At 37.6% G+C, this 23,410-nt stretch overlaps 3 protein-coding genes and 1 long non-coding RNA gene across 5 annotated transcripts in view; 2 read left to right on the forward strand and 2 right to left on the reverse strand.

The window, feature by feature from the left end:
* ttc6 (tetratricopeptide repeat domain 6) overlaps window positions 1-2,244 on the reverse strand; it is a 46,258-nt gene extending 44,014 nt beyond the window's left edge. The window contains exon 1 of the mRNA XM_051869026.1: window positions 938-2,244. Coding sequence (XP_051724986.1) covers window positions 938-1,660 — 723 coding nt within the window. The 5' untranslated portion in view covers window positions 1,661-2,244. The remainder of the gene's footprint in view (window positions 1-937) is intronic.
* Window positions 2,245-4,459: 2,215 nt separating this feature from the next.
* foxa1 (forkhead box A1) lies at window positions 4,460-7,214 on the forward strand. The gene is made up of 2 exons (XM_051869083.1): window positions 4,460-4,736; window positions 5,532-7,214. Exons 1-2 carry the CDS (start codon window positions 4,665-4,667, stop codon window positions 6,744-6,746), a joined length of 1,287 nt encoding a protein of 428 aa, XP_051725043.1. The 5' UTR covers window positions 4,460-4,664; the 3' UTR covers window positions 6,747-7,214.
* Window positions 7,215-11,614: 4,400 nt separating this feature from the next.
* mipol1 (mirror-image polydactyly 1) overlaps window positions 11,615-23,410 on the reverse strand; it is a 94,337-nt gene continuing 82,541 nt past the window's right edge. For both annotated transcript variants that reach the window (XM_051867307.1, XM_051867306.1), the window contains 2 exons: window positions 18,420-18,608; window positions 11,615-12,253 (listed from right to left, as the gene is read on the reverse strand). In XM_051867307.1, coding sequence (XP_051723267.1) covers window positions 12,187-12,253; window positions 18,420-18,608 — 256 coding nt within the window. In that variant the 3' untranslated portion in view covers window positions 11,615-12,186. The remainder of the gene's footprint in view (window positions 12,254-18,419; window positions 18,609-23,410) is intronic.
* On the forward strand, window positions 12,260-17,861 carry LOC127498216 (uncharacterized). The gene is made up of 2 exons (XR_007925830.1): window positions 12,260-12,522; window positions 16,225-17,861. It is a non-coding gene; the product is annotated as an uncharacterized LOC127498216 (long non-coding RNA).

The raw sequence follows: 23,410 nt of genomic DNA on the forward strand, positions 1-23,410 counted from the left end.
TGGGTAAATCATTCAGAAGTTCAGAAGCAAAAATAACCATTTTCATATCTCCTGTGATTAACATGTTGAGTCAATGCAAAGACGTGACAGACATCCAGCGGCGCAAATGACGCAGCGCAAATTGAGCGTTTGACGCGCGTAACGCATGAATCGGGTGAGTTGAAAAATCTGAACTTTGGCAAATATTCGCGCCATGTTAACCAATCAGGAGCTTGCTCTAGTAGTGACGTGATTACGACACAGTGAGCGGAGGCAGAAATCCGAAATGCTGTATGTGGATACCCGGAGCTGTACGATACATCTTCGTACTTTTATAGAAACAGGAATAAAAAGGATCTTGCTTGGAAGAAAGTGAGTGAGGAGGTCGGACAATCTGGTAAGTTGTAAAAAACGCTCTTTACTCAATTTGAGCTATATATATATACATATTGAGACTGCAAGCTAGCTAAAGCCGGCAAATTGACCTTATTCGCCGTATTTTACAACTACTTTCCCGCTGATGAGTTGATGTGTTTATTCAGAGGAAGTGTGCAGAAAGAAGTGGAAGAGGAACACATATTTAAAGGAAAGCCCCTCCCATGACACGAATTCGTTTTTTTTCTTTCAGTTGGTGGCAGTAATGCACCAAAAGTTGGCTTGCCCACCGCCAATAAACATCACAAGAAGAAGAAGAAGACGTGAATTTGTGTCTGTTGTGAAGTGAATTTCACACACGAATGAAGCGAGAAAACTCAAAATGTTCAAGCATCCAACTACACACGAGTCACGTCTGGTGTGAACGCACCATTACTCAAGAAGGTTTATCAAAAATCTTTTGAGAACTTTTTGCCAGCATGGTCTGAAGATGATCTGAGCCAATTTTGGAAAATTCAAAATGGTGGAAAAATTTTCATGACAGAAAATGATGTCATAGGATGAAATGAAATAAAAAGCTAACCTCATCATCAGAGCTGCAGTTGTTTCCAGCTTCTCTTTCTATGGAATGTAGCACTGCTTGGTCAGAGAAAGTTGCACTACTGTCATCCTCAACAACAGGTACGTGCCCACTTTCCATCACTAATGTGTCTGCCAAGCTCTTATTTGGTGCCCTCTGCTGGTCAACCTCATCTGGCTGCTCAAGTCCAGCAATAAGTCTGGCTTCCTCCAGCAGCTCAGAGGTGGATTTAACACTTTGGATGGCGCTGGAGCCAGCGCTGCTGGTGTGACTCTGGGAGCTGCTGTGTTTGGAGAGAGTTTGATGCTTATGAGGCTCCCAGAATTTTTCAGTCTTTCCTCTCTGCATTCTTCTATCCCCATTCTGTGTTGAATTCACAGAGCTTGGTGCCTCATTGTCATTAAAGCTGCCTGGGTCCAGCCGGTTCTGTCCTCCAAAGATAGTGCACTGGTGAGTGCTGGAGGTTTTCTTCTCCTCACCTGAGACCTGCAGAGCAAGTGTGCGAAGTTTGTAAGATCCACCTGCTGATAAGGGCCACTCTGATCTGGGCTTAGCAGGAGGTTGTGGCCTTTGGGACAAGGATACTGCTTTGGTGGTCCCTGCAAGAGAGGCTATGACGGGCTTTCTGACAATCCCATGCCTGGCTTTAAGTTTTGGAAGAGCCATTGTGTTCACTGATTTGTCTATGGAGGAAATGTTTGGGCTTGCGCTCTGACCCCGGCTCATTTTGTTGGTCTTTGTTGAGACATGGATTTAGGGGGCAGTTTGCAGAGGAGAGGAAAGTGAAAGTCTATTTGAGACTCAACACAGCTGGGTTTTGTCAAGATGGGAGGTAAATCTGTGATGACAGGGCTCACCTGGCAAGGTAAGGAAGAAGTCTTCTGTCCTGATTGGATTCATGGGTGCTTCACATATTGGAAATCAAAAAGGATGATGAACAACTACATTTATTACATTTATTAAAACAGAAGGAATTAATATGATTTTTAGAACAAACGTTTAATATTGCTTAATTTAATTGTGTAATTTCATAAAATATAGCAATAACATCTGTGTGAAGAGCTATATCTGCAAAATATTTTTCAAAAAATAATTTTTACATGATTTTGTCCAACAGTGTTTGTTCAGTTCTAGTTATGCAGTAGCTTAATTTAATTTTGTAATGTTTTATTATTTATAATCATTTTCTTTTCTAAATTAAATGAAATGGACTTTCCATTAAATCATTATATATTCTCTTCACAAGTTATGAAAACAAAAATGTATAAATAGTTTCGAAGAAACCGAAACTGCAGTTTTACAGTTCAAAAAGCTATAAACGCTATAGTTAGCCAGCTAGCCTTCTTGCTTAAAAGTTGCTTTTCTCGTGCTGTGACAACAAATCTTAATAAATCATTTAAAAAGTATTCTTTAAAAGTATCTTACCTTTTCATTAGTGTATTCCCGCCTAAAAATCTACTTCAACTAAATCTGTTCCCGGTCTTTGCTGAAAAATAACTGCAGCTTTTTACCTCAGAAACTCAAACAGGGAAACGCCAAGCAGCGTCTCCTAGCAACCGGCCGTCCTTACGCGCGTGCCAGAGCTGCCAGTGAAAATCTGCACATAGAAATAAGAAGATCACGATCAAGTAGATTATTATCTTGATGTTAATAATTGTTATTTTTTCCCATGCATGCATTTTTTACGCATATAACACTTACTGGCTGCCAGAACGGCAATAAACATCCTTTATCCACTCAAAATGTTCAGATTTGCAGAATGGAATGGGAATCATGGTGAGCTATAGTGCAAAGATGCCTTTCTATCTACACAAAAATCACAGAATAGAGATTAGAATCAAAATGATTTTACATTCTAATTATTAGGCTACATATAATATATCCTTTTAAAATCCAAAAAAGTACTTTTTATTCTCTAGTCCTGTTATCTCCAAAGAACCTTGCCTTTTTTTTTTTAAATAACACAAAATTGCTGCACAAAAAGGAGGATTTGTAGTAGGCCTATAGCATAACATTTAATATTAAATGCAATGCACTTCGTTAAAGCGAATATATATAAAATAGCCAGTTTTTACATATTATTTTATAAAGCATGCATTACATCTACTGACAAGACAGTCATGCTCCTCTCTCTCCCTCCCTCTCTCTCTCTGTCTGTCTCATGGGGGCTTTGACATGGTCTAATGTTCTTCGCTTCAAGGGCCATTTCATTCCGTCCTGTGAGGAATCGATCTGTGCTCTAATGGTGTGAGAGATCACTGGAGATAATCCGCTGTAAGTGGATGATCAGGGCTGTCATTCGCTCATTAGCAGGTGTACAGTGGGAAATGTGATCTCTTGTTCATCTGAGAAATAAAAGGAGGGAGATGGTGGGGTTTCCAGTTCCTTCCTAAACACCATTGGATTCAGTGCCAAAATTAATAGGCTCCAAAGTAATTAAGTTAGAAATATTTCATCTGCTATTCTGTGAAGCTCGTGTAGTTTTGGAACCACTTTTCCTAACATTAGCACACATTGGAATACATTAGGCTACATGATTTGTTAAGTAGCCCAAATAAACAATTTAAACAGGCCTAGTTATGTTAGAATTTTTTCATTTCATTCAGATTAACACTTCCAGTGTCACCCGGTGTTTATATAATCCGGTGTGGATTATATAAACACTGGCAATGTTAATTTAACACTAACAGTGTTCATTTAACACTGGAGGTTTTACTGTGTACATTTTGATATTTAAATATATATCACACAGCATCCACATTCTTTTGGTAATAATTTAGTAAAACTTTATAAGAACATCCTATTATTATGGATTAAAATGTCATGTTAAAATGTAATTACTTTAAATGTATAAGTATTGCAATGTTCATGAATAACATATCAATGTTACAACAGATCATTATGTATTTATGTATATTCAAATAGGCCTAAATGTCATGATTCATATGTTTTGTATGAACATGATGTTGTTTGTTTTTTTAAAATTATTGAAATATATTAGCCTAAAAAGTACTTATTATTAACTTAATATGTTATAAAAGTTTTATACATATAATATACAATATTACTATATTACCTTAACATACATTACTGTATTGTATTATATTTTCTTATGAGATCACTATGTCCTGAAACGTGTTACTTCAATTCATAATTAAAGTACACTTGTGTCTTAAATTATATAACATTATAATGCTGGATTCCTTAATTAAAGCTATAAAGTATCCTTATTTTGAATAAAAGAAAAAAAAATAAAACTGCTTAAATAATTTAAAATGTTTACATTTAAAATCAAAATACATAAAAAAAATACAATGTGCCAAAAATGTTTTGGATATTAAATAGTATGCATCATAATGTGTTTATTCCAATAGTGTTAAAAATAAAATATTATTCGTTTTTTTTTTTTTTTTTTAACCTTTTTACTAATAATAGTATTGTGCAATAAAACACGGGTCATTCCCATTTAAAAGCAGCAGAGTAGACGTGTTCCTGGAAGAAGGAGAGAGATCCAGGCAAATGAGACATAGAAAGTGGGCTGTACCGTGTTCTACGTAACAGGCAGGGGAAGATCTCGAGTTCGGTCCCAACATTTCCTCACTTTACCCAAAGCCACGCACAACATCCCACCAGTGACTGCGCGCGGTGCCAGGACACACACACATACACACTCACACACGCGCTGTGAGTCTGCGAACTGCATGTGCACGAGCTGCGGATTTCCACCATAATGTTGGGCGCAGTGAAAATGGAAGGACACGAAACTCCAGACTGGAGCAGCTACTATAATGATGCACAAGAGGTGAGAGACAATTATTACTGCCACTCTGAGCTGCTGGAATAGTCAGAAAGTTTGTAGCTGCATGCACGTGAATGATGCATCAACAGACTGAAACTGAGGCTTACGCTACAAACCACTTTTAAAATGGAGGAATTAAATGTAAAATATGTATTCTACAGAATTGTGTCTGAAGCTGATAAAAATATCAGCCATTGATTAACCCACTTGGTGGCAGTAGTGATGCCACTGCAAGTGACAATAGTCACAATTGTCTGATATTGTTAGAGTTTATGAAATATACTAATTTTATTTGTTTAGAAATAATAGAAACTAGCTATTTGAAAATGTTATCTGGCTAAACTATTTTTATTCAATTTATTATTGATTATGTATATATGTCACATATTTCCATTACAAGATTCTCTGTTTTGTCTCGTTCAATATTGCAAACTTACATTTAATTAAATGAAACGCAAAAAAATGTCCGTTTCTATTTCTGCTGTCACGTGTATCAGTAAATGCACATTCAATATTTCGTTATTTTAAAAAAGAACATAAAATAAAAACATTACAAGTTGCAGTAGCCTACATCTAGATTAAAAAATAAAATTTATGTTCTCAAAATTTTTAATGGTCTTACCTGAAATTATTTTTTTAATTTATGACCAACTAAATCGGTTAATTCTGATAACTAACATAGCTACTTAAATATACAAAAAAAGGAAGGAGGAAAGATGCAAAATATCATTCTATGTGAATAAAAGTGCTGAATACAGATATAATACAGCACTAAAAACCACGATTTCTTTCTTTCAGGTCTATTCTCCCATGACGAACAGCAGCATGAACGCTGGGCTGAGCTCCATGAATAATATGAACAGTTACATGAGCATGTCCACCAGTGGGAATATGACTTCCAGTTCTTTTAACATGTCCTATGCGAACCCAGCGCTGAGTGCCGGACTGAGCCCGGGCACCATGGCCGGGATGCCCCCGGGCGCCACCGGCGCCATGAACGGGATGAGCGGCGGCGTGTCGACCATGGGCACCGCGCTCAGCCCGTCCAACCTGAACGCCATGACGGCTCAGCACAGCTCCATGAACGCGCTGAACCCGTACTCCAGCATGAGCCCCACCATGAGCTCCATGACATACGCGCAGCCCAACCTGAACCGGGCTAGAGACAACAAGACTTTCAGGAGAAGTTACCCGCACGCCAAACCACCCTATTCCTATATCTCCCTCATCACAATGGCTATCCAGCAGGCACCCAGCAAAATGCTTACCTTAAGTGAGATTTACCAGTGGATAATGGACCTGTTCCCCTACTACCGTCAGAACCAGCAAAGGTGGCAGAACTCCATCAGACACTCGTTGTCTTTCAATGACTGCTTCGTCAAAGTGTCCAGGTCACCCGATAAGCCGGGAAAAGGCTCCTACTGGACTCTGCATCCTGATTCTGGGAATATGTTTGAGAATGGCTGTTACCTGCGAAGACAGAAGCGCTTTAAATGCGACAAAAAGTTGCCGGATGGAAAGAGATCAGACGGAAAGAGAGACCAGTCGAGCGGCTCTGGCTCACCGGCCAGCGACAGCCCCAGCACCAAACCAGTGCATATGGACTCCAGCTCCATAACCTCCTCGAACCAGTCGTCCAGTCCTCCCAGTTTGGACCACAGGAGCGGTAGCACCGCCAACTCTGAACTGAAGAGCACCGGCCCACAGGTGCACCCCGTGTCCACGTCCCTGTCCTCGCTGCACTCTATGGCCCACGAACCCCAGCTGCACCTCAAAGGAGACCCCCATTACTCCTTCAACCACCCGTTTTCTATTAATAATTTAATGTCCTCTTCAGAGCAACAGCACAAACTGGAATTGAAAGCCTATGAACAAGCGTTGCAATATTCCTCCTATGGCTCAGGGATGTCTTCCAGCTTGCCCATGGCCGGGAGAGCCAGCATGGACCCTTCGGCTTTAGAGGCCTCTTACTACCAAGGTGTGTATTCCAGGCCTGTTCTTAATACATCTTAGTCAGTTGCCGACGGGGGGATTAAAAAAAACAAAAAAAAAAAACTTTATTTTATTTTTTGCATGCACCTGGTGCAAAAGAACTGTTACTTTAAAATATAACAAAATGTGTATGTGTATAATAAAATATTGTAAAGTGTTTCCAATTATTGTATATCCCAGTTATAAATCATTGCTAGTGTATTTAAATCATTTTGAGCTTGTAAAATACTTGTTGTGATCCCCCAAACTTGTAGTTCCCTATTGTGTTACAACGTGCACGAATGAAGGTCAACTTTGGTCTTGTTGCTGGTATAAAAGCGAAGCCCCTGTCTGTTGCAGATGTATTTGAATGTTGTCATTTTACTCATTATTTTTGGGGTTTACTTACCTCGTTTTGACGAAAAACACTTCCCAATCTTGTATTGAAATAAATTAATCCAAGGTGGAAATGCATTGTGAATAAAATATGTATTTCTTAATCAAGCAAAACGTTTGTGACATTTTTATGCAAAGAGGTTCATGTATGCATTTTTCTTAGTGACATTACATTTGCAATTATTCAAAGACTATCGATTTAATCTAAAGATTTATAAGTAAGTATACCTGATTTTATTTTATTTCGTTTTCAGAAATATTCTCTTTCGTCTTTTTTGCATTATTTTATGTCCAAGCAATAAATGCTCAATAAGACCTGAAGTAAAATAGAAATAGATGCTATTTTTAATCGAATGAAATTCTTTAATATAGGCTGTCTGCTTTCAAAGCCAGCTTTTGGCTGAGCCCGTCTGGTTTTGACTTGATGTTGGTAAAAGACCAAGAGAAAATCCAAGTCTAACACACGCGCAGCCTCAAAGACTCGCTTCATAAAAGATCCGATCTCGTTTTAAATGGGATTTTAAACAATATCATAGAGAGGCCAAATCATCTTTTTGTGGAGCGTAACCTACATGATGGGCACGTGAACCTGAACAGATTTGACTTTGATCATGGTATTTTGTATACACGCATTTTGGCTGAGTAGCCGTGAAATTCATTTAATTATCTTGTAATTCCCCCCCGATGCGTAAATAAAATGGATAATTGACTTCAGGCTTGAGAAATCTCGATATGTGCAGCCTATATAAAAAATAAAGCTTTATAGCTTATATTTGCGCCTTTTATTTTTAATTCGAATTAAAAAAAAATTAAGACCACATTGTTTTTCCAAAATTAGGGTCCGGCGCGGTCGATTTATCTAATATTGAATTACAGCTCGCGACAGAGATATTTAGCCTAATAAAAGATGATAAAGTAAATAACTGCAATAATCGATACTGAAATTTGTAATATATGCATTAGAAAATAAAATTGTAGCCTATACTTTTTCATGCATGGAACGATATTTTGCGATGAAAAAAAAAATCTGATTTAATAGCATGTTTATGATATAATCTAAATTCGGCTACCTTCTTTCATGCGCACGATAAGTGCATTATAAAACTGAGTGCTTCATATTTTAACAACTAAAAAAATGTGTAAATATCTAACAGAACTTACCTGCTTACACATAACAAATAAAATATGTGGGGTTGATGGGCTTGATTAATTGAAATACAAATTCGCATAAAACTATAGCCTAAATAAAATACAAATGTAAAACATTATACCATTGATTCTAATAATTTAATTGAACTCATTATGCTCGATGATCTACATCATTTAAAGAAACTTCGCGCCATTATCGAGTTCAAATGTCGCAGCCGTTACACCAGGTGAATTTTGATTATGTATATTTGGTTCTCAATCAAATGCTTTATCGGAAACATTGTTTTGTTTAAACATTTTATAAATCTTTATGACTCGAAATGGTCTACTTACGTCAACAAGAAGTTGATGATAATGAAACTAAAGCGTCGTTAATATGCGGTCTTGAAAATCCAAGAACAAGCCAACTGTTTACAAATATTTACCACGTTTTGTGAGAAAACCTCTTAACGAATGCATTCGAACTGCTCATTTATTTCCCATATAATCATATATTTTACATATTGACATGTATAATTTAGATATGCTTTCATTTGCATGGGAATTTTATTGTTTGTAATTGGCGCAGTGATTGTAGATGGCGATTACATTCGAAGGTTTTATGTCTATATAACGCTCTTAGATTCGACGTTGAATTGTACAATTAGTGCACGTCTTTAAACGAGCCAGACTTCACGAAGGCATAACATATGCGATCAGCAGGCAGTGTTCAAACTTATGTGGCATTTCTCGTTGCCCCATCAAAAGCTCTGGCGCTTTCTTCAGCCTTATGGAGCAAAATTTCGACAACAATACGCACGGCCCTTTAGTTCAAAGCGCCCATCAGCGGGTCTACCCGTAGACCTTTCTTCTCCCTCTTTTCATTCTGAGTTTGGAAAAGCACTACAGGGCCAAGGCGCTCCTAATACCTTCTGATGGGGATTGAATTAATTATCTCCAATAACACAATTGTGCTTGGCCAACGAAAAGAGCAAAGCAATACCCCTTCAGAATCACACACACACGAAAGAAAGGGGCTTTCAAAGGGCGAGAGAGAAGAGGGAGAGATCTCTATCCGACATCAGCTTTAGAAGCAGCTGCTTTTCCATTAAAAATGATACGGGAGAAGTTTATTAGAGCTTTGTGCCCCTCTAATATGCATCGACCATGTCAGGTTGGTGGTCTCGCGCTCCCCTCGCGCGGTGTTCCGTGTTTTGTGTCTTCATTATTCTACAGCAGGGGATTTGGAGAGAAACAGCCAGTTGGTTTCTTTGGAGTTTCATTGGGCAAACGCAATAATGCATTTCTTGTTCATGTTTATATATATATATTATGTATTATTCGATGGGCATTTAAAAGTTTTAAGAATAAACAAAATTGAACGAATAATGCAAAAAGAAAAAGCTTTAATTTGCAATTTCACTTAAAAGGATAATGATAGCAAATAAGAAGATTAATTAGGGCATTATGAAATCGCACACTGGCCTAAATAAATGTTTTACATTATTAACCATAAAGTTATTTAGCATAGTCAATTTGAAGGTTATCCAATCCAATAAAGCATCGTTTTAACAGTAAAACCAACACACATTTATCAGCTTGATTAGAACCTGCATGGGAAAAATAAAAACGTCCCATTGAAACTAACTATATTTGTATAAATAAACAGCTACTATGAAAAGACTAGAAGCAGAGACAGAGAAAAAGAGAGAGCTTGAAATATTTGGTGTCGTTATAGCAACCGGATCAGTGGTGCTTTTCTCTGAGGGTCATTCAATATGTGCAGCCGAAACACGGTTTTAATTAAAGCGTATAAAAGTTTTTTTGTAAGTCGATGATCACGCACACTGAATTTGGGGGTGGTAATGGGGTATTTCGCTCCACATGCCACGATAAACACAGTCTCGAGCCTCCACACCCACATATCAAACAAGTCATTTAAAACATGCACACCTCAAACAAATCATTTAAGAATGCACATCTCAAAACAAAAGTTTTCGTCTCGAGAAAAAAAGTTGCAGCATCAAAGGGCAAGTGTTTTCCATAGGGATGTGTGTGGGGACACCCAGGTTGTGCCATCTCCACGGTAACCTATAGGAGGAAAATCGACAAGCTTGTCCTGGTGTCGGGCGTTTATTTGAGGGGAGGGACACTCAGCGGCACGTCTGGCCTAAACAGCCCTTTCTTTATTCACCGCTGCATCTAACATATTTCTGAGTACATAATCGATCAGGCTTGAAGAACAGCTCTGCTGAAGGACGGCAGGGAAAGGCAACATAAACCATGCTTATATAATTGTTTTGGGTATCTAGTCGTTGGTAAAGGTCGACAGATCTCTTTGGCCCATTTTATGTTTGTAAATTATCAGCATGCAAAGCACTCCCCTTAAACACTCACAGCCCTTTTTTTAAGAATTCAAAGAATCATCAGGCTTTTTAAAAAAAATAGGTATTTTAGTAAATATACATTACATAAATATACCTGAAATTCCCACAATATATCTGATTTTGTTCTTCAAAAAATATTTTTTTTTGTTTTTAATACTAAAAATTCAGGCTATGAACTTAAATGATTTTAACAAAAAACAAAATACATTTACGAACATATTAAAAAGTATTAAAAGTAAAGAATAACTCCAAATGTTCAAGATATTCAGCTTCAATTAAAAAGAGCATTATTTATAGGTTTAATTAAATAGTTATGTTTAGACAAACATAATTATGTAGTTTTAATATGAAAAAAAAAAAATTAAGACTGATATTTGTCACAGAGACTTGTTTCAAATGAATTCAATTAAAGAATAAAATAAATAAATAAATAAGGGTGTTTTAAATGATTATTTTTTGGGGTCATTGTAAACCAGTGACCACAAAACCAGTCATAAGGGTCAATTTTTTTTTAAATTAAGATTTACACATCATCTGAAAGCTGAATAAATAAGCTTTCCATTGATGACAATATGACAATACTTGTCCGTGATACAACTATTTGAAAATCTGGAATCTGAGGGTGCAAAAAAAAAATCTAAATATTGGGAAAATCGCCTTTAAAGTTGTCCAAATTAAGTCCTTAGCAATGCATATCCACTCACAAAAATAATTTTTTTATATATTTACAGTAGGAAATTTACAAAATATCTTCATGGAACATGATCTTTACTTAATATCCTAATGATTTTTTGGCATAAAAGAAAAATCGATAATTTTGACCCATTCAATGTATTGTTGGCTATTGCTACAAATAAACCAGTGCGACCTATGACTGGTTTTGTGGTGCAGGGTCACATATTCTCTATAAGTGGACTGCACAGCTTGATTTGATTATTTTTAATACATTTTTGGGTTTTATTTGATACTTTTTACGTTCAATATAGCTAAAACCACTAATTGATAAGCACAAAAGCAATTTATTATTAAATAACACTGAACAAGCTTTCATGATCATAAATACTGATTGTGTTGACTGATACACTGTATGTTGTTTTAACTCCCTTTATTAATTTGGGAAAATGTAAAATATATAGTCTGTCAACAAATTCAATAATAATAAAAAAAAAAAAAAAACCCAGCTTGGTCCAAAAATAGCTGGCTTTATAAGGCGAGAAAAAAAGTCTCAGTACCTCACAAAGTAATTGTCCAATCAAATTTCCCTTGTTTAACCAGACTTAGCGTCATACTGTAAGTAAAAATTGACCGAGAGGAGAAGAAAGAAAACCTTTGGAGTAGTAGAAAAACTACTGGCAGCAGTAGTTTCATTGGTGACTGCAGAGAGAATGTGGTTAAACATTTACGATGCCGTTTCTGAGCATGGGCTGGAATGAGAACAGGGCTGAGAGAAAGAACGCCACTTCCAGCCTTCTGTTTGCCCAGGCCAGGCTTCGGCTGTTTGCTCAGAGTTAAACGCTGCAGCCTGGTCACCAGATGTGGCCGTCTGCTCGGGTCGCCCGACGGCCAGTCAGTCAGATGACTTTTCGGACACTGCCAGTGCCCACTTTCTTCCGTAACACCTCCACCAACCGCTCCAACCTGAGAAAGGAAAAACAGAGAGAGGGAAAGCAGAAATAAGTGATTGTGTAAATGAAAGAAGAGCAAGACAAATGCAGGCCAGCTCTTAGCTGTTTTCTCCTCACACAAGGGCGCTCTTGGAGGAACGGAAAATACGGAGAATGGATGTAGACACTTCTTAAAGTGGGTGAGACATCCATGCTGGTGTCAATGCCCAAATCCTCCAAATATCCGCCTGCCTTTACTCCGGCAAACAGAAGCCCATGTGTGGTGTCATGTGATTGGTCGGGGTGAGTAAACCTGTGCTTATGAGGGTGATGATCCCAGAGACTCTGTGGAAATGGAGGGAGATCTAGATGGGTGAAGGGATTCTTTGGGAGCAAATGAATAATGGGGAATGAAAGCAGACCTGCTTCTCTCCAGCCAAACAAATGCTGGTTCTGCTCTAAGAAGACACTCTTCAGAATCTTTGACATTACTTAAAATGATGTGATAATATGGAAAATTATGTGATAATAATAGTAATAAATGAAATCAGACCTTTTAAATTTATATACCAAAATAAATTGAAACTCAGTTACATTTTTTAAAATGATTAGATCAACTTTTAATTTAAGATATAAAATATATATAAATAAAAGGTGATTAAAAATGATTTCATGTATCTCGAGTATTATAAAAAATCATATATATATATATATATATATGTATGTGTGTGTTTGTGTGTTGTAATAATAATAATAATAATAATATTAAATGAAATCAGACCTTTTAGTTTATATACCAAAATAAACAGAGAAACTCTGTTACACTTCTTAAAATGATTAGATCAACTTTATATATATATATATATATATATATGTATATGTATATGATTAAAATGCTTTAAATATCATTTACATGTAAGCAAATCTCAAATTAAAAGTGAGACAAAATGAAAACTGTATGCATGATTTTCAATTTCGCTGATTTATTTTGTACAATTCATAAATTAACTAGATTTTTACATTCTCTTTTATCTATTCTCAATAATATTCAGAGCCAATTTTTCAGTATTTACTCAGTGATCTAAAAATCAGACTTGGAAGTTAAAAATGAAATAAATTAATTGAATAAATAAACATCATGCACGACAATAGTAGTAAGTTGTAGAGAGCTCAAGATTGTTAAACCCAAGCATTTTCAAATAAAAAAGAGTTAGGTATTCACAATAAAATTGAGTTCAAGCAGGCTTACAGCAACAAAGCGGGCGCTAAAAACAGCCCAGCTCTATCAGAGCTTTCACAGCATTGCTGATAAGATGTGCTTGGCATACCCAGTGCTAGTATTGTCTACTGAGGTTTCTCATTCTTATCAAGTGAGCATATGGGAGTGGTCTGACCCAAGCCTTGCTCCTGCCGAAGTCTCCACCTGTTTTCCCGTACAGAGAGATTGAAGAGCAGCCGCAGGACCATATGTATTTCTCAGAGGCGCTCTGTGGCCGAGAGAAATGCGTCATGTTGGAGGGAAGGGGGGGGGGGGGGGGGGGGGGGGGGGGTTGGGAGATGAGGGGGAGGGGATGGTTCAAAACAGCAGACTAATATTTATAAAAGGTCATTGTTGCTAAATGAACAGGCCACGCACACGAGTATATATACATATACAAGCAAACAGCCTTCATATCACACACGCACAACCCACTTCCCCCCAAAACACACAAGCATGCAGACAGACACCACAAGACTGCCTCTCTCTCTCGCCTCCATAAACATGCACGGAAACACCTTTCCCCCTTGTGTGCAAATTTTTAGCGTTTTAAATATATTCATTAGCCTCCCTGTCATGTTTGCACAATTAACAGGTCTGCCTTTCCGTGGCAGGATCTCCAAGGTGTGCCTGCGGGCTGGGGAGGATTTGGTGAACACTGTTTGCAGAGAGTGGCCGTAAACCCAAACATACACGCGAGGGAAGAGCCGGCAAAAGCGCAAATCCCGATTAAGAATTCACGGAGTCGCAAAACCAACAATTCCAGCTCAAATAACACAGAGTAAACAGCAGCCGTGCATAAATTCTAAACAACAGCACGTTTTATGTATGGCACAACAACATATCCATGTTTCAATGCAAAAGAAGATCCTGTTTGTAATCTATAATTATCCCATGACAATGCCTGACAAAAACCCTAACACGAAACACTATAAGATCTCGCGTAAAACTCCAGCAACTATAGATTGCACAGGAAGCAGAACGGCACAAAAAAAAAAAAAAAAAAAAAAGGCCGCTGAGGAGGGTCAGCCCTCGCTGTGCCAGACAGAAGAGCCTGCGAGACTGCAGCATGATGGGACACACAAGCCGCAGCCCATTTGTGGGCCGTCGGGCCAATGAAAAGGTCCTTTGTGTGCTTCTCATGGCCAAATTTGATTCAGCAGGTCATTAGACATTCAGCTCAGCTCCTCCGTCAATGGGCCTGCAGGAACGGCACTCAGGTGCCACATTCTGGGCCGGCGCTGGGCTTCCTCCTCCCCGGTTCGCCACGCTGTGGGAGTCTGGAGGCCGATCGCATCACCCCTGCATTCTTCTCACAGCCATGCGACGAGGCCCACGTCAGAACGGCTTCCCACAGGCCGCCCGGAGCCTGGTGAGTGCAGGGCATCCATCTGAATGTCAGCTAGCGGTCAGGTGTGACCGGCTTACTGCGGACAATCCCAGTCATGTACGCACTTAGATGCTCACACTCATGTTATCCTTTGCTCTATAAGAAAAAATAGCAGTCACCTTGACCCTAACCATCACCTTGCGAGGACTCGCTGAAAAAAAAAAAAATGGGTAAAAGTTGCTCCAAATTCTGTCACATTTACTCACCCCATAAATTTAATTATATATATATTTTTTTGTCTTGGAACTCAAAAGGAGGACTTAGGAATAATCTTCATATTCTTTTATATACAACAGGTCATACACTCTCAGAAAAAAAAAAGTGCAAATATTGTACCTTTAGGGCTTGTAACTGGGGCAGTACCATCAAAGGGACATCTTTGTACCTTATGTACCTCTAAATGGTTCATTGTAGTACCATGGAGGGTATATATTACTACTCTAAAGTACTAATATGCACCTTTTAGGGGTAGATAAGGTACAAAGTTGTCCGTTTAAAGATACTGCCTCAGTGCCAAGCTGTTCTACAGTTAAAGGTACAATTTTTGCACATTTTTTCTGACAGTGTATACAGCTATCAAGCTCTTAAAACCCGAAAGCATCAGAAAAATAGTCCACACGATTTGTACGCTAAAATTGAAAGTGTTTTGGAGTCATATGATAGCTTTGTGTGATGAACGGACTGAATTCTTGATGTTAAAACCTTGCTTAATGCTCAAGCTCTCAAATCTTCTTCTCTATTGCTCATATTCAAAAATGGAGCTGTGTTTTTGCTTATGACACACGTGAGAACCAATGGCATTTCACCGTCCATGATTTTTTTTTCACTCTGAAAAAAATAATGCTTCATTTTCTTTCGGTTGCTAATAAAAAATATTATTGCATAGCTTCACAAGTCTTGGAATATGGCACACAAGTCATAAGGACTACTTTTATGATGCTGTTTTTGGAGCTTTACAGTGATGGTCACTATAAACTGCCCTTGTACAAAAACAGTTTCCTATGTAATATATAAATACTGTATATCCAATACAAAAACAACAGTAGCTTATACAGTTTTGAAAAAACAGGGGGTGGAGAAAATAATGACTGAATTTTGTCTTTGGGTGAAGTATTCCTTTAAATGGACGGTTCACCCAAAAATGAAAATTCTGTCATTTACTCACTCTCATTCAAAAAGTTCAAAAAGCTGTTTAAAGGGGTGGTATAATGCCATTTTTACAAGATGTAAAATAAGTCTCTGATGTCCGCAGACTGTGTATGAGAAGTTTTAACTCAAAATACCCCACAGATAATTTTTTATAGCATGTTAAATTTGTCACTTTTTGACATTTTTGTGTGTGTCCCTTTAAATGCAGATGAGCTGCTGCTCCTAAGCAGAGGGCGGAGTTTCAAGAGCTGTGTTAGCAGCGCCGATTACCTCATGCAGACTCACTGAAAATGTCAGAAACTGTTCAGCCTTTTATGTTCAAACCGGAGTCGGACAATGATGGAGAGACTCAAGAAGAAGTGACAACATGTAGAATGCAACAGGATGTTTCTGAATGGTTAGTTGCTTAATTTATGTAGCTGATGTGGAGTTAACTATCTTAAATTCATTGATTAGCATATTCTGTCATGATAATCTGTAAATCGCTGATGTGGGAACTGTTGTAAGATCCTACAGAGCCAGAGAATATATGCTGCATGGAGAGAGAACAGGTATAGTTTAGTTTAATTACGGTTATAACTTATGTTTGCATCTTGCTTTTATGACATGCTATTGCATTTGTGTTACATACTGTATTGCAATAACATCACCTCACCCATTTGTTGCATGTTCTCGGGGGCAGGGTTTATGCAAATTTTAGGGTTAGTGATGCCACTAACCCGGTAAGAAGCTTGTTGTAGTCCCTACCAGCTGTCCTTAAACAGAAAATTCTTTAAAAGAAAATATCTCTATTTGCTTTGAACTTTGAGCGTCCTAACTTTGCAGATGTTGTTTGTGCTCTAACAGTAACATCACACACTAACTAAAGTTAAAAAAGTGAAATCATAATGAACCACCCCTTTAAATACTGAAAGAAAAATGTCTCAATGTTTTTTTTTGCCCATGCAATTAAAGTCAATGGGGTCCAACATTCTTCAAAATATCTTCTTTTGTGTTCCACAGAAGAAATAAAGTCATGAGGGTGAATAAATGATGAAAGAAAGTTCATTTTTGGGTGAACTATTCCTTTAAGAAATGATTTGGCACTAAGTCAGGGCCTCAAGCAATAAACAACATGCTGATTCTCAGAATACAGGGAACTTGTTAACTTCCAGTAATACTACACAGAGACTCTTCCAGTAGCCCTGCACAGGGGTGAAATGAGCAGTTCGACTCAATGCTGTACTCAGTAGTGACTCACACTGCTGAACCTTGCACTGTGGACGCCGCTCGGTCAGGGATATACACAAACAAGCTACCCTGACACACACTTGCTGTCTAGGTGAGGACAGTAGCACAGGTCAAAGCAAAGTGCATTGTGGTATTTGGAGTTTCATGTCATGCAGCAGAGGCTGTGTGATCTTTCCTCTGAAAATGGAAACCCTTCAGAGCGGCATGTGTAAACAGTGCACTAAAGTTCTCTCATTGTGATGGGGTGGTGGGGGGTTCTCTCTGTGTTTTGAGCACCCCCTCAGCTCAGCATCTCCACCCCCATTTGGTTAATTCATCATGTAAATAGATCAGCAGGCCGGCTTGTGTTTGCTTTGCGTGGGGAGCCCCCCATGTGAGTGAGACAAGAGGTAGAGAGAGAATATCTACCAGACAACCAGTTTTTATACTTGTATATAACAGATCAAGAGACCAAGGTTAGGGAGACCAGGCTTTAAAAACATCCAACACGTGCAAGAATATCACCAAACAAGAAAAGCTCAACTAAATTATTATTTTTTTTGTATGGAACACAAAAGGGTAATATTTGACAGCTGTTTTACATTTTTGACATATTTAATCCCCCCCCCCCCCCCCCCCTTAAAACAACAACAATAAAAAAACGTTGGCCCGCCCCAATGTTCAAGACATGGTTACGACCTTGCCAAAAGATCACCAAAAAGCATAATAGAAGTACCATAAACAAGCCCAAATGAGTCATGTGGACTTTGGACATAGCATGACTCTTATAGACTATTTTTGTAATCCTTTTATGTAAGGTTTTTTTTTTTTTTTTTTGTCATTTGACAGCATCTGTCTTTATTCACTGTCACTCTGGAAAAGAGCAGCATGAACATTCTGCATAACATCTCTTTTTCTGTTTCACAAAAGAAAGTCATACAAGTTTGGAACTTGGAACTAATAACGGGTTAGTACAAAATTGTCATTCTTGAGTGAAGAACCCAAAGAACCAAAATCAAAATAAATTAATTAAAAAAGATTTTAGGAATAATTAAGGCTTTTATTTTATCAAAAAATCATTAAAACAGTAATATTGGGAAATATTATTACAATTGTAAAAATTTCAGAGAATAGAATACAAAGAATACAATTTATATATATAAACCTTGTGACCAGCAGTGCACATGTCTGTACCTCTGAACTTTCTCATTGGCCTCCTTCTCTCTCTCCTGGGCCAGACACAGTTGGGTCTGAGTGCTCTGATGCTCTGATGTCAGCTGCTGCAGACGGTACAGCAGGGGCTGAATCTGGCTCTGGCTCTGGCTTTGGTTTGAAGTGGCTGGACTGTCCAGACAGGTCTCATCAGCCTGATGCTGCAGAACACTGAAAACACAAAAACAGTTTTGACAAATGTAATTAGTGATTATAAGAAGTGTTAGCACACTTTATGTCAGTATTGAAAAAAATCATTTGAATATTTGTTTTTTTATCACAATTGCATTTCGAAACATTTTTGCTGCTTCATTACAATATAAAATGGCTTATTTGCTTTTACCTATTAATAACAGTGTATGATATTTAAATACATTAAAGGGGCTATATGTAAGAATTTTCAAGTATTAAACGCTTTTTGTATGTGTGTACAGCTTGTAATGAAACTTAAAAAACGAAACCTTCTCCGACTTCCTAGGTTGTCTATGAAAGCTTGTAGACTGACTTTTATGTTTAAGGACTCTGGAATTTTTTTGCCAGGAAAATCAAAAGGATGTGACGTTTACACATGCTCCCGAGAGACTCTCTTCCGTTCAATGACACGTGAAACGAATGCTTATAAAATGTTCAGGAAAATTCTGAAAGAGCCATTCCGTACTGTAATGTCAATGTGTCAAGCAAAAAAAAGGGGTTAATTCAAAGTCTCACATAGCCAGATCTATATAGTCTATAGTCTCAAATATACTTTATAATCAAACTATCCATCCAAAGTTGCGAATTTAACTTGTGCGCAAATTTGAAATATCGCATAAAACATTTCCGAATAAAGCACTGTTTCCATTCAGTGAGTCGAAGAGAACAAAATCATCACTTCCTCATAAATTGGCGCTAAATATCACTAAGAAAAAAGGAAGTTGCTGCAATAGAAATGAATTGCAGAGCTTGCGCAAACATATCCACATCACTATGATCAGATGCTTTCTTACCTGCTGTTTTCTCACCTGTGTCATTTTTGTTGTGTTTATTTTGTTATTGAAAAGGAAACGCGCAGCACATTTTTACATTTTCATCTAAATGTCACTCTCAGCAGCGTGGATGGTGTCAAGTTGTTCGTTAACAGTACATCACTGCAAAGGTATTTCCAACTTCTTTTTTACTACTTAGCGAAGAACGGAAAAGTGAGCATATAGGGGCACTGAATCACGTTCAGTACTTACGCTTTCATGAGTGCGAGCACGAGCAATAAGCTGCTGGCTGCAGTTCAATTAATGGCCACCGGTGTTGCTAATAACAAGGGTTTCTGGTTTCTACATACAGTATAGCCCCTTTAAAGGGATAGTTCACTCAAAAATGAAAATTATCCCATGATTTCCTCACCCTCAAGCCATCCTAGGTGTATATGACTATCTTCTTTCAGACGAACACAATCAGTTCGCTTTAGAAGACCTTTATTAACCCCCTGGAGTTGTATGGATTCATTTTTTCATGAATGGGTGCATTTTTTTGTCTTCAAAATTTGGCCAGCCATTCACAGCCATTATAAACCTTGGAGGACTAAGAATATTGTTAAATATATCTCAGATTGTGTTCGTCTGAAAGAAGATAGTCATATACACCTAGGATGGCTTGAGGGTGAGTAAATCATGGGGTAATTTTCATTTTTAGGTGAACTATCCCTTTAAGCAGAATTCTGCACAATTTCCCCTGCACTTAGTGTTAAAAATGTGAAAAAGTGCACAGATTATGCATAGGCCAAGCTTTAACTTAAATCATAATCATTCATCTACATTTTATCAACAAAACAAACATTCTAACAAATGCAGGGGCAAAATAGTTTGACTGTTTATGCATTAAATAATATTAAGTTAACTAATATTAACTGAATTTGTGAGTGTTTACTTCCAGGTAATAACAATTTTAATCCATATAAAAAAGAAATAACTACATATCTTTGTTATCCATCACAAACTTCAATAGTTCTTGAGGAAAGACAATCATCAAAATTACAAGAACAATATAACGGCTGAGTGACGGTGTAGCATCAAGCTCATGTTTCATATGCCAATGGTCAAATTTCTAACACAAGCATGAAACTTGACCCAGACACGGAAAGCATGCTTGCAGTTTACCTGGAGGTGTGGAATAGTAACTCTGTATCAACAGACACATCTAATATTCAAACGGAATGTCAGTACAAGAAACAATATCTGGGGCTAATAATTCCTCGGAATGTCAGCGGAATACATTAGCGCTCTCACAGCGCTGCATCCAACTGGAGGTGAAATTCAGACAGGTGTTTTTCAACAAGGCGTGAAATAACGAAGGTCAAACTAAAAACGGAAGGGTGGAGGTAGAGGATGAGAGATACATATCAGTCTAACTAACGAACATGAGTGTAGATTGTGCCAAGGAAATCCTGAGCTCCCATAAACCAGTCAATGTTGAAATGCCACATTCAGCTAACATAAAAACAAATCAACTTCTTGAGAAGAGACGTTTTGAGGAATAAATAAACATTTCTTATGAAAATATAACGGTGCTTGCCTGTGCAAAACAATGCCACCACAAAGGTAGATTGTTGCCCGCAATATTTGCACATATCATTTACGGTTCAGGTGATTGTGCACAAAAAAAAAAAAAAAAATGCCCAGAACTTTCATGCCAAAGATGGCAGATGCGGGTTATGTTCTTTCAGAGCTGCATGTGCCAGTCAAACAATTGCCATTTTGGTGAATAGATATGCTACCAGACAACTTTCTCCAGGTATTATAGACTTCCTTGGCTGCTATGTAGTTACTTACTGTACATCTAAGAGATTTGATTGTCCATCAAACGAAAAGTAATTTCGCCTCGCCTCCACAAGTCGCAAGACAGATACAATTTTCTGTGCTTAAAAACAGCTGTCAACAAACTGCAGAGGAATAATATGCTTTAATATGACACAGAGAGCACGGGGATGTCAATATCAGGTCTAAATAATGATGACACCTGCTCCCCTTTTCATTCAAGCAGAAACAAGATGAATGGCTTTTATAATGCAGACAGGTACACCGCGCTCACCTGCGGCCACAGACATACAGAAAACCACAGCGCTATTAAGTGGGCATTCATATTAGCTAGGGAAACAATGCTTTTGGTACAATGCCCCGATTAGCCGACAATACAAAACGTCTGTCTGGCTCGCATGCCGGCATATGTGTATAGTGACAGAGACATCATGGCAGTAGCTTTTGTCTTTTAGCTTAGCCAATGTGCGTGTGTGCTGTTGCCCTACAGTCATATTACTCATTGAGCCTTGCTAATTAGTTCTTCCATGTCAGGTTCTTCTTTTATTTTTTTTTTTCTTCTGTTTTTAAGGCAGGAGGTAATCAATTCTGATGCGTTATTGATGGTCGAGAAAGTGATGTAAAGTTGTGTGCTTTGTTTAATTAAATGCAAACATATTGGGTACAAAGGTCCAATGACAGTGACAAACAAGGGCAGAGAAGCATTGCCACACTATGGATTATCTTATCTAAATCCGCCCCTTCACACACACAACCGGTTCTCCGCTACACGGCTTTCCATCCTGGCCCCCACTTTATGAGAATCATAATAGTTGGATATATGACGTTCCTGCCCTGATCAGAGGAACTGAGATGCCAGTATGATGGAGTTCCATTAATAGCCACATAAACACAAGCTGTATCAGTTCAATGAATAGAAGGTATGATGGATGTGTGAAATTATGTGTGATGATACTACATGCCTTTTACTTTGTTATATTCAATATTGAATTACTCCTTAAAAAAAATGACTAATTGCTTTTTATGGAAAGTAATGCGTTATGTTACTTTTGCGTTACTTTTTTTCCACCTGGGATGGGCTTGGTTGTTTGTTTTATAATGACAAAAACAGGCAAATGTAAAGGTCCTTTCACATTAAAAGTGACATGACACAGGAGAAAAAAGTTCACACTCTTACTTCAGCAATAAAAACAAAAAAATGAAACACAAATGTGATGTTTATCTGAAGTCATTTTTGCTTATTGTATGTGGTTAAATTGAATCATCGAAGGTCAGCAGCAAAGACATTGGTTAATAAAGTGAGATTAAATACATAAAGTATATTTGTGTTATTGAACAAATTTAATTATTGCAGGTTTACATAATATTCTGAGTTTGCATTTCACTGTTTTTCTTCATTTTGTAGAATATTGAATCTGTTTTTGTGAGATGAGTAAATTCATGCTCACATTTCTAGAACTACAATAAGCATCATGTTTACAGAGCGCACACAACGCCTCGGCACTTACCCACGATTTCTATCATCATGGGGACAGGAGAGCTGTCAGTTAATAAATGGGAAAACAAAGTAACTTGCGTTACTTATTTGAAAAAGTGACTCAGATATTTTGTTGTAAATTTAAAAGTAACAATGTTACTTTACTTGTTTCTTGAAAAAAGTAATCTGATTACGCAACTTACATTACTTGTAATGCGTTATCGCCAACACTTGTTATATTAGTTAAAAACACAACTCAAGGACTGTCTGTTGACAGAGTCAGCCTTTCTACAAGAAGTTCAATAAAACTGAAATACTTCCAAAGTACCAAAAAATGTGTGTTGCTTGCACATGCAGAACTCACCGCTAGATTAATTGAAAAAAGACTGCGATCTCGATTCAAACACCCACGCAATCTTATTTTATTAACGACAACAATTCATCCGTGTCTTTCAACCATTGACAAAATCATACCGGAACATTCAAATCTGTGTTCGTGCTGCCGCTGAGCCAGAGAGAACAGTTCTGAACCACACAGTAGTTATTTCTGTTACAAATATTCAAATTATCGCATAAGTACTGAGATATAAGTTTAAAGTTAGGATATAAACACTGAAGTCTAGTGATAAAAATAGAGCAAACTAACTTTTGAAATGAACTTGGAGCTTCAAATAACGGTTGTATCAATTACACTGATAAAAAAATCCATG

Source organism: Ctenopharyngodon idella, chromosome 17 (assembly GCF_019924925.1).
Source record: "Ctenopharyngodon idella isolate HZGC_01 chromosome 17, HZGC01, whole genome shotgun sequence".
NCBI classification, from domain to species: Eukaryota; Metazoa; Chordata; class Actinopteri; order Cypriniformes; family Xenocyprididae; genus Ctenopharyngodon; species Ctenopharyngodon idella.

Coding starts and splice junctions, on each gene's coding strand:
- foxa1 (XM_051869083.1), top strand. CDS start 4,665: ATGTTGGGCGCAGTGAAAATGGAAGGACACGAAACTCCAGACTGGAGC. Junction 4,737..5,531: donor ACTATAATGATGCACAAGAG/GTGAGAGACAAT, acceptor TCTTTCTTTCAG/GTCTATTCTCCCATGACGAA.